The 11910-nt window shown below is 47.9% G+C and overlaps 1 protein-coding gene across 4 annotated transcripts in view; it reads left to right on the forward strand.

Annotated features, from left to right (window-relative positions):
* The window catches only part of Tbc1d1 (TBC1 domain family member 1), a 185914-nt gene that overhangs the window by 158266 nt on the left and 15738 nt on the right, over positions 1–11910 (forward strand). For all 4 annotated transcript variants that reach the window (XM_005359249.3, XM_026785238.1, XM_026785239.1 and 1 more), the window contains 2 exons: positions 5371–5615; positions 7691–7850. In XM_005359249.3, coding sequence (XP_005359306.1) covers positions 5371–5615; positions 7691–7850 — 405 coding nt within the window. The remainder of the gene's footprint in view (positions 1–5370; positions 5616–7690; positions 7851–11910) is intronic.

Below are 11910 nucleotides of genomic sequence, written 5' to 3' on the forward strand. Positions count from 1 at the left end.
CCCTCCCTTGCAGTCTTGTTACCATGTATGAAATGACTCTGTGAGGGTCCCATGAGTCTCTCTCTCGGTGGGTTCCAGTTCTTTGCTCTTCTTTTCCTGAGTCGGGATCTCACTGTGTGGTCCAAACCCCAAGTCCCCCTGCCTATGTCCCTATTGCCTCAATTGCAGGTGTGCTACCACTTCTGATCTCAGAAACGTGGTTGATGGGCTTCTTAGAGACGCTTCCCCTGTGAGACCCGGGCGTGGCAGAGTTGCCTGTGCTGGTGGGGAGAGGCAGAACACGACCATCAGAGCCACTCGGGCCCAGGGTCAGGCTAGGTACTGTCACGGGCTTTCTTTCTGCTTAATGTGTTTTAACCAGAGGCTTCAAACCTGAGGCAGAATTTTCTCTGCTTTTTTTAGAATTCATAAAAGATGAGCAGGTCTTTATTGCTAACTGGGAGGTACAGTAAAACAGGTAAAAAACCTTGATGGCAAAAGACAGAAATATGCCTAGAATTTGTTCCGCAGCCACACTAGCCTGTGTGTCCAGCCTGAGACTGGACTCTGTTCTGTGGAAATCAGTTAAACATCAGTAATAAATTCCTGCTCCAACAGTGCCACGAATTATTCGGAAGAGTGTGTGCTTCTGATATTATCGAGATCTCAACATGAACTCACTTTGTTTGGTCATTCTAAATATGCCCTGGGTGACTGTTAGTGTCAGCTGTCAACCGCACAGAATCTGAAGTCACCTGGGAGACTGGCCTCTGGGCAGGGTGGTTATCTTGATTATGGCTAAGCGATGTGGGAAGATCTGTCTGTCTAAATTGTGTGGGAGGACATTCCCTGAGCAGGGCATTCTGGACTGTGGAGAGCAGAAGACAGCTCAACACTAGCGTGGATGCACTCCCTGCTCTTTTCTAACTTTGGATGTAATGTAGCCAGCTGCTTCCAGTGCCTGCCGCCCTGACTTCCCTCAACTGCGAACTCAGATAAATCCTCTCTCGAGCTGCTGTGTCAGAGTGTGCTATCGCAGCAGCGGCAAGCACTGTGCCAGCCTGTCACCTCACGGCGAGGAAACAGTGTGAACGATAAATGAGTAAAGCGGAGTACGATGTCCTTCCTTTACCGCACCCTTCCAGTCAGCCGATGGTCTCCAGAAACTTCTCGGTGGCCGTCTCCTCCCAATGCCTCAAAAGACCTCTGGGGTTTAGTTTTCAGTGCCAAGACTTCCACTGTATCTGGTAGGTGGTGGGTTGGCGCAGGTGCTCACATGCAGAGCCCCGTGAGCTAGTCCCAGGAATCATGCTAACTCCAGTGCCTCTGGACACTTAGGTACTTAGGACAGCGCACACGTGCCGGCAGCTGCAGTTGCAAAGGGTCTTTTTGGGTACCTAGAAGCGCCATGCACTGTAGGAAGCTCATTGGAGTGGGAGGGCACACAGAGCCCAGATCTGATGTCCTGCTCTATCACTTTGACACAGGGTCTCTCTGAACCTGGGCTACGCTGCTGGCCAGCAAGCCCTCCTGAGTCCACCCACCCGCAGTGCTGGAATTACAGGCATGCTTGTGACCACATTCGCTACTTGTGTGGATTCTGGGGGTTTGAGCTCTGTTTTCTGTATTCATTCAGCAAGTGCTGTTACCCACCAAGTCATCTCCCTAGTCCAGGAGTTTCTTTGTGCCCATCTGACAGTTTCCAACTACCAATTTTTTTTTTTTTTTGGTCTATGAAGGTAGCCTGCATCTCCTTTAGCAGAAATTGAAGGGACCCGCAGTTCTCTACCAAGAAATGGTAAATTATAACGTGTAGTTTACTAAAGAAGGAGGTCTTAATCCAGTGGGTTTGTGCAAGGACGCCTCAGTTTCTTACTCTCCTCTGGCAGGGTCTTCTAGAGCCAGTGGTATGCCTAGGGGTTATTGTGCCAGGCTCATTGCGGGAGAGACTTGGCCCTGGACTTTCATTTTATTATTCCCAAGTGTGCCAAACAGCACACAGCCACTGCTGGTATACCTGTGGTCAGCAGCTTTGAGTGAGAAGTGAGGCTCATTGGACCACGAATGCCCCGGGTATACATCCCACAAGGCGGGGGGCTGTGTCTGTGAGGTGACGAACCGAAGACCTGATGAGGGATGCAGTGTATCTCCCTCTCCTCCCTGGGGCTGCCACACTAACACTGGCTTCACGGGAGTGGCTTGCCCAGGAAACGTTTTTAACCCGGATGGTCCATTCTCTTCGCAGTACCCGGCCTTCCCCTTTTCTGGATTTGCAGCCAGGAAGGCAGATCAGCTGTGTTTGCCTGGGACAAGGGTTTCCTAACTTGGGAGGTCAGGATTCCTTTCTCTTTCAAACTGAGTAGCCCAACGAGCTTTGGCTTATATGGAAAATGTGTTAATATTTACTGCATTAGAAATTAAAACTGACACAGTTAAAAAAAAAACTTGTTTTTGTTTTAAAATAACTAGCTCACTATACAATGAGAAACAACTGTCTTCCGAAAGAAAATCAGTCATGGTTTATGACATTGTGTTACAGTTTTAAAACAACTTTCATAGCTTACTTAATAGGACCAACAGGATTATCGTGTTTCCTTCATTTAGTCTGCTCTGCTTATATTCTTTGAAGAAAACAAAGAAAAGGATGACTTTATATGGATCTGAAGTTGAAAACAGAAAGGTAGCTCTCACAAACTCTGAACAGGCTTCACAGACTCCCAGGATCCTCTGGCTGAAAGCGCAAAGCACAGGGCTAAAAGAATGGCAGATAGTGGGGTAGTGAGGTGGCTCGGCTTGCCTCCACGCCTGACAAACCAGGTTTGGTACCAGAAGCCACAAGGTTGGAAGAGAGAACTGACTTCTCCAACTTGTCCTCTGGCTGTCACATGTAAGATGTACATACCTTTGACTTACCCAATAAGTAAGTAAATAAATATCTTTTTAAATAGGGAAGAGGGGTATTCATGCTGGTTGGCCTGTCTCAGGGTGTGCTCCAGTCTGCCTGTGAACCGGTGAGGGAACGGAGTGAGAAGGGAGAAGGGCGTATGCTGCCTGCTTCTGATAATCCAAGGAAAGCGATACTCTTGGCCTGTTCAGTTCAGAAGCCGAGAGTGACTGTGGAGTTCTTGAAATGTGATGAGCCCAAATTAAGGTGTGCTGTCATTCACAAGAACCACTGGAGTTCGGTGCCATATGAAAAGAGAAGGCAAAATGGCTTGATGCTTTCATATTGGTTACATATTGAGATGATAATATTGTATATGTTTAATTAAACAAAACAGCTTATTCAAAATAATTCTACCTGTGCTTAGAAAAGTATTGTGTTTGTATATGATGTATATGTGTGATAGGCGTGCTATGGCACACGTGTGGAGATCTGAGGACAGTTTTGTCATGTCAACTCTCTCCACCCATGCATGGGTTCCGTAGGTCACCCAGCTTACATACAGGTGCCTTTACCCATTGAGCCATCTTGTTGGCCCTACCTGTAACTTTAATACGACAGCTAGGCAGTGTTAAATTCTCGTTATAGCTTGCGGCATAGCCATATGCAGCCATCACTCAGAGCTTAACAAAAGTAATTGCCTGTTCTGCTCATGTGCACACCTTCAATGGGGTCCACAGTGGAACAAGGTCTCGGAGACCCTGGGAATCTCCCTCACAGGCCTCACAGGCCTAAAGGGCGTTTCTGGGAGTAGGAAAGGAGTGTGCGCATCCAGACTGATGGAGGGGAGTGTTTGTTCTGTGTGCACAGCTTACTTCTCCTGAACGGTAGTGTGACTGCACAGAGTATTTGGGGAATGTGTTGGAGGAAGAAGTAGCAGAGACAGGAAGGGAACAGGGATTGAAAAGTAGGAGCCTGTGGCTGGTTCAGCCACGTTTCATCAAGATGAAGTAGGTGCTTTCTAGAGAAGCTGAGGACAAATCTGTGGCTCTGTCCTCCTGCCTGATGCTGATGTTCAGGAACTCTGGCTAGCAGTTGCTGTGGCCCGGGTGACCAGCCAGGCCATGGATCTCACCTGTGTCCACCTGGTCCTGTGCCCCTCTGTAACTTTTTAATGTGGCACTTTCTAGTCACTGTTCCTTAAAAATCCTCCTCTCCATCTGTCACCAGGATGTCACAAGAGACTTTCACAGGTATCAGCAGTAAGAGACTCCTGAATGAAACAAGGCAAAAAAAGTTGGTTTTAAAACTTACTTTATATTTTAAACTTATTTATGACAGCGTCACCTATTTGTGCACACACTTGTGGCGTAGCACACATGTTGGATGGAGGACAACTTGTAGAGTTAGTTTCCTTCTGCCATGTGTGTCCCTGGAGATCACAATCCAGCTGTCAGCCTGACGACAAGCCCCACTGAGCCTCTCCCTGGCCCATGTCTTTTGATTTTGGTATCAACTTTGTGGAAATAGTCAGGATTTTTCTTTCTTTTTTTTTAAAATGTACTTACTTATTTGTGTGTATGTGTGTCCATAGAGGTCAGAGGAGGGTATTGGATAAGTCTCCTGGAACTGGAGCCACAAGTGGTTGGAAGCTCTGTGTGGGTGCTGAGAATCAAACCTGGGTCATCTGAAACAGCACCAATGCTCGTGACCACTAAACCATCTCTCCAGCCCCATGATCTGGGTCATCTGAAACAGCACCAATGCTCGTGACCACTAAACCATCTCTCCAGCCCCATGATCTTAAGACCTGTTTTATCCCCTGTTCAGAAGGTCACCGTTTTGAGAAAGGAGAACACCTACTATCCCTTGGCCTGTCTGAGATCTCAGCCTCTGGTTTAAAAGTATAGAAGAATCCCGTGGTGAGACCCACTTGTGAGCAGAACTCATGGTCTGGAAAGGCTTGTGGCAAAGATCTGTCCCAGTATATGAATGACACGGGCTAGGGTTGATGTCTAGAAAGAACTGTGCTCTTAAGAAGTAGGGCTCTGTTGTCAGGACTAGCGACTTTCTTCTTGTTTCAATCCAAATGTGATTGAAACACAAATATCTACTAGATAAAAGGTAATTATAATGTATTCTACCTAAACCACCACTCACTGGACACGGTGGTGCACACCTCTAATTCCAGTGCCTGGGAGGAAGGGGATGAGCTACTCTCTGTGAGTTAAAGTCTAGCCTGGTCTACACAGCAAACAACTTCTAGGCCAGCCAGAACTGTAAACTGGGACCCAGTCTCAAAAGCAAACAAACTAAATACGACAACAGAGCTATCGAACTTACCGTTTATTGTTGCAGATGTTATGTTAGGACCTACCGCCAGCTGACCACGTTCACAGGGCAGAGGTGGTGCTGAGGACACAGACATTAACACCCTTGGCCTACAGCTGCTTTTCTGGTTCCGTGGGTTCTGTGTATGCTATACCTGACCTATGTTCTTTTCCCAGGGCGGACATTTCCAACGCACCCGTACTTCTCTGCCCAGCTCGGAGCAGGTCAGCTGTCCCTTTACAACATCCTGAAGGCCTACTCGCTTCTGGACCAGGAAGTAGGATACTGCCAAGGCCTCAGCTTTGTGGCAGGCATTTTGCTTCTTCATATGAGTGAGGAAGAGGCATTCAAGATGCTCAAGTTCCTGATGTTTGACATGGGGCTGCGGAAACAGTACCGGCCAGACATGATTATTTTACAGGTACCAGGCATCCCTGTGCTGTAAATAAAGAGATGCTGGAGACGCGCATCCTTCCTCTTAGGCTGATCTAGGTTCTTCTCCACTGATGGCTGCCACTAACTCACTCTGTGTTAGGCATTGATCTGTGTGCTTCCCATAATGCTTTTCAGGATGATGCTATTAATTGGGTCAGCTTGTAGACAGGAATATGAAGTTGGCCCAGGGCACGCAGCTAGCCAGTGGCAGAGGTGGAATTTAAATCCAGACCTGTCTGGCTCCAGGACCTTAACTCCTATCCCTTCCTTTGCTAGCAATGTTACTGGTGTCTCCAAGCCTGTGATCTGCTCTATCCTCTGCCTGGGATCCTCTCTCCACCCCCACTGCCTGTCCGTCTAGGGTTCAGCTACACTGTCATATACTGTATCACAGAAGCTCTTCCTGCCTATACTGACCCTGCGTCCCTTCATCCTAGATATACCATTTCATGCTGTCTTGTCCCATGCCTTCAGGACAACACATTTCTGCCATAAATCACCTTAGTGCTGACTTGCTACTGTCTGGTGTCCTGATTTCCTTAGTGAGAGGAAAAGATTCTGTCGCGTTGTGCACTAGTTTCCAGCAGTGCCGGGAATGGAATAGAAACCCTGTCAGTGAATGAACAAGTTTGTCCAGATCAGACCAAGCTGGTCTTGGTGTGTAAGCCCCAGTTTTAGGAGGCCGATACAAGAGAGTCCAAAGTTGTAGGCTGTCCTGGCCTGTACGGATGAGTTTAGTCTGAGCTACATAGTGAGGCCCAGTCTCAAACAAACAAAATGTCTAGGGACGTAGCTCAGCAGTTGAGTGTTTTCCTAACGCGTGGTGAAGTTCTGGGTTCTAGCCCCAGCTTCCAGGCCGGGAGGGAGGAAGGGAAGGAAGGAGAGAAAGCGACACAGCAGTGTGTCCAGCTTGACAGGCACTGTACTTGTTGTTTTTCAGAAGCGGAGAAAGCTCTGGGCCCTGATCTGGAGGTGTCCCTAAGCACTGCTTAACTGTCGGGGGACCTGTTCATTTGTGCATTTCCCATAACTTGAGGGCTTTAAAATGTACCGTCAGAACTTAGGGCTTGGTTTGAAAACACCAGTGTGTGTTATTGAAAGTCCATTCGACTCTCCCTGGAATTGTGAACCCTATGAACATGAACCTCACAAAAGCAAGCCCCAACACTGTCTTTTATGTGTGACAGCCGTCACCAGAGTGGAGTGGCGCAGCTTTACGGCACTTAGCCTGCTCTACAGGCTTTTTCCTGCTTTAGCAGAATCAGCTTTTCATTCAGAAGCTTGGAGGGTGCTGAAGAAAACTTATGATCTAAGTTGTATTTTAGTTTTCCCAGTTACGGACGTACATATCCACCCCAGTACCTCATGTCAGATTCCGGCTTTCTCTGAGTTATTTTGTCTTTAGGCTCTAGTCACTACACAGAATGGGGTAAGCTTCCTACCAGAGCTGCAGCATTCTCTGAAGAAGTGGCCTTTGACCCCAGAGTGGAACTTTAGCTTGAAGTTTTTGTTTTTCTTTTTGTTCATCTTAAGCATTTCTTGTTTTAAGTTGCTCAGAATCTGTGTTTCTTTGTTAATAAACCTAAGAAATTGGTTTGCTGGAGTGATTCTGGGAGTCCAGAGGGAACTGGCTGTTGAGCACAGACAGTGGATGTACTCTCTGGAACCATAATAAAGGTGATGTTGGTCTGCTGCTACCTAGCTGGAACTTTATGTTTCATATTCCCCTTGATTGGAGTTTTCTAAGAATGTGCGTTTGTAAGGGAATTTGTAAGATGCTTTTATAGGCAGACAACTAAGGGTCTCTTAGCCAAGGAACACAAGGGGACAAAGAAGAAAGTGGAAGCTGACCCAATGTTATCACTCTGGGGCTCTTCCACTGACCTCGTGTGAGCCTCTTCCCAAGAGCTCCAGGGATGCATTAGTCATTGAAGTCAGTGGATACCCTCAGCCAAGTAGAAGACAAGCAGGGCAGAAAGTCCCCCCTCCCCCGTGAGATGAGTAAGTCCATACGTGTGGTAGGTATGTAGTTGTCAGCCCTGTGGATGTGTGTTCCTGCAGATCCAGATGTACCAGCTGTCACGGCTCCTCCATGACTACCACAGAGACCTCTACAACCACCTGGAAGAGCAGGAGATCGGCCCCAGCCTCTACGCGGCTCCCTGGTTTCTCACGGTGTTCGCCTCACAGTTCCCGCTCGGCTTTGTTGCCAGGGTCTTTGGTGAGCTTCCTCCATGTGTCTGCCAGCCAGCATTCTCCTGTCAGTGAGCAGCTTGTATTGTCAGCCTGTGGTCGTTGTTGGTTGTGTGACTGTCTAGTCAGGCTTGGTTGCCTAGGAGTCCTCATCTCGTGAGCAGGTCAGACCCTGCTCTACACAGTCCCACCCGTTAGTCACCTCTTTTACTTTGAAGCACATGTAATGTCATAATTTCAAAGATTTCTTTTCAGAGCCAAAGAGGGTGTGTGTGTGTGTGTGTGTGTGTGTGTGTGTGTGTGTGTGTGTGCGCGCGCGCGCGCGCAGCATGCTCATACATGTGGCAGCCAGAGGTTGGTAACCTTCCGTTATCCCTCCCCACATTATTTTTGAGACAAGGTCTCTCATTGAAGCCTCAGAGAATCTCCTGTCTCCCTCTCCAGAGCTGAGATTATAGGCTTGCCCCATGATGCCCTGTTTTGTGGGCACTAGGGTTCCAAACCCAGTCCCTCATGCTTGCATGGCTAGTACTTACATCTCTCCAGCCCCTCGGAGAGCGTCTTGAGAGACTGTTCGGAAGCATTGCATTGCTTGTACACTACTATACATATGCTTTGAATAGACATCTTAAGATTCTACATCCTAAAAGTACGAAACTAGCTTTTTGGTTTTTAAATTTATTTTTATTTGTGTATGTGTGTGTGCCTGTGTGAGTAGATGTCTGTGTGAATTTCCAGGAGGCCAGAAGAGGGTATCCTATCCTTTGAAAGTGGAGCTACAGGTAATCTGAAGGGCCTGACATGGATGCTCAGAGTTGAACTTGGGTCCTCTGGAAGAAGAACAGCAAGCTCTCCCCACCACTGAGCTGTCTCTCCTTCCTTTAACGCTGGTCTTTGAGGCTAAGTGGGTGTTGGTTTCCTCTCCCCTCAGCTCCCAGCAGAATGCTGAACTATTTATTCCCTTTATTTCCTTCTGTCTGTCCACAAGAACCTTTGGAGACTTCCCCTCTGTGACAGGGATCTGTATCCTTAAAACAACTCCTTTCCGCGTAACTCTTTTGACTTATTTTCTAGCGTTCAGGGTTGGGAGGGAGGGTGGCTCACTAAAGTCAGATGGGTAGTAAAAGCTGTTTTACAGTTTGGCCAGCTGTGAGATTTCATGGCATTTAGACCATATGTAAAGAATAAAAGCCTCAAAGCTGGGTGCTTGCTATACTGACAAAAGGATCCCAGGATGTATCTCTAGCTGTGGGCTTCAGTCTTTCTTGCCAATACTTTCTGAGCTTTAGTTTCCTATAAATTGGAATGGAGTGGGGGTGCCCCGCCCCCCCCCCTTTAGCTGTGTGGGTTGTGCGAGGACTAGAACTGAGCAGGGCGGGGAGAACTCCTTGTTGGTAGTGTGGAAACCGCTGAGAAGTTGAATTCCGGGATTTGTGGGAGAAACTGTGCCAAGGGGCTGAACTGACCACAGACTCAGCTACAGGGGACAAGTGAGGCACTCCTGCCCGGGCCAAACTGGAGCCGCCACCTGCAGAGAAAGTTCCGGTCTCTTGGAGAGCCAAGTGAAGCTGCTTATGCTGGTGAAGGGCAGGAAAAACAAGCATCCTCCTCCCTGGAGATGAGAGCCTTTCTTCTGCAGGATAATTTGGTGCTCCGTGCGACACGTTCTCGTGACTTAAAGTCTAATAATAAAAGCTGAAGCCAGTTCAGACAGGATGTTTTTCTCTGAAGGAGTGATGAGTCTTGGAGTTTTATATACAGTGTGCCTAAAGATGCCAATGTCTGCAAAATTCCTGGGTCCCACAGCTCCCTGCTGTACTAGTGAGTTCCTGGCTGGCTCACATCTCAGTGGTCCAGCTCAGCCGTTGGTCCCACTGAAAAGGTAGCGTTCTCACGGCCATTTCCGTTTATAGCTGTGGGGACCAAGCTCGTTGAGCTCCATTACGGAGCAGTAGTTAAGCTGCATAGTTACACCGTGCAGGCTCTTGGGCCTTTCTGGTCTGGGACCTCTTCCCATTTTAAACCTTTAAACCTGGATAAATCTTAAAGCAAATGAGCCTTTGTTGATATTCTCTCTTTTATCCATGAGTAGAAGGTTTCCAGTTTGCGAGGTCAGCGAGATGACTCGGCAACTAAGTGTTTTTGTCACCCAACCTGATGACATGGGTTGAGTCCCCAGAGCCCATGTGGAGGAAGGAGAAACCTGACTCCTGCAAGTTGTCTCTGGTCTTCCCATGAGTAGTGCCATGGCACACATGTACAAATGCATTAAATAAATAAGCAAACAAATGTAAAGAGATTCCCAGCTTGCACCAGCATAGCTCCCATATTAATTAATAGAATGTGCTGCTTGAGAGGACAGCTGCTGCCAGTGTGTATCCTGTGACCTCATGGTGCGCATACTGAGGTAGAGGTGGTCCTCTGTCCTGGACCCCGTGGTCTGGATGATTTTAGTCTGAGTGGAGCATGCACCTTGAACCACGTGCTCTTGCTCTGAAGAGATGGCTCCAAGATTAAAAGCACACGCTGCTCCTGCAAAGGGCCGGAGTTCAGCTCCCAGCTGTTAGGAATATTTTCTAACACGAGCTCTCTGCCCTCTCTGCCGACCCAAAATAATCCCAATCAGACCAAATTAAAAGATATCCAAGTTTAATTGGACTCCCGCGCTCTCAGGTGGCCCGAGGGGAGCCTGAAAGCCACAAACACATGACCACTGGAGGAAAGGGGGAAAGCCACGTGTTTATTTTGGGGGGGAGCAGTTTAAATAGCCTGAGGGAATAGTCTTGACATTTCCTGGGGAGGGGGTCAAGATTCAAGGGGCATAGGGGCGAGGCCTCCAAAGATGGAGGCTGGAGACCCAGTGTTTACACCAGCACCCTCCTCAAGCAGCTCACAGCCATCTGTAGTTCTGGCTCCAGTGGGTCTGATACCCTCATAAGCACCTGCACACACAGGCACATCAATATAAAGTAAAATACATCTGTTTCACTTTCTGATCACATCTACCTTTGGGAGAAACAGGAGCTGGCTTTCCTGCTAGATGAGGCAGCTGCAGGGTCCGGCTCTGCATCCTTCTATAGAATGCCCTGCTGAAGAGATAAAAGTGGAACATAAAACTGAGGGCTTGACATAAGGCACAGAAGCCTTAGAGTGAAAAGAGAGTAGGAAATGAGAGTTGTCCTATGGCCAGGGAACCGCTGGCTCTGCAGTATGACATAGTAGCAACTGTGTGCCTTGGCAGAATCTGCCTGAACGATGATTGTCACATTCGTGTTAGGAAGGTAGAGGCTATGACCACAGGATTGCAAACTCCTAGGAGAACGTTAAGGGGAGGGTGGGGCTGTCCTGGACAGTGGTCACGTGGCTGAGAGATTCCAGATGAGGTCACCAAAGGAAATTGCACTTGCAGATCATGGGCTTGTAAACAGAGGTCCCAGGTGTGATGGGGCACAGAGCCCGAGCTGTGGGAATGTCTTCAAAGGGAAAGTTGTTATTTGTGTTCTTCTCAGCAAGTCCTATGCACTGTGATGGGGTCAGCTGAACTTAAGGCACCCTCTAGTTCCTGCCTGTTTCTGAATGGCTGGAAAATGCAGCGAAGGAAGGGAAGGAGGAAGTGGGCAGCTGTGCCCTAGCTCAGCTGCAGCTTGGCAGGACCTCCACCCAGGCAGTGGTCAAGGGGCTTTCCAAGGACAGTTACTGTTGTTGACTTTTTTAGTTCCCAAATGCAGATGTGTGAGCATGGGAAGATGACCAGAATAGAAATAGCTGGGCTGGCACAGAGGGGCTGTGTTGTAGGTAACATTTTTTTCAGTTACTTACAAATTAGGCTTAAAGTTTTTCAGAGTACATAAAACTTTTATCATTTTGATTTTTCTTTTACAAAACATTTATGTTTAAAATACATCTTGTAAGAACTGGAGAAATGGCTCATCAGTAAAGAGAGCTTACTGCTTTCCAGAGGCCTTGAGTTCAGTTCCCAGCACCCATATCAGGCAGTTCACAGCCACCTGTAACTCCGGCTCCCATGGATCTGTTGCCCTCTTCTGGCTGGCATGTGTGTGTATACACACACACACACACACACACAC

The sequence above is a fragment of the Microtus ochrogaster genome, linkage group LG1, assembly GCF_000317375.1.
Source record: "Microtus ochrogaster isolate Prairie Vole_2 linkage group LG1, MicOch1.0, whole genome shotgun sequence".
Classification (NCBI taxonomy): Eukaryota; Metazoa; Chordata; class Mammalia; order Rodentia; family Cricetidae; genus Microtus; species Microtus ochrogaster.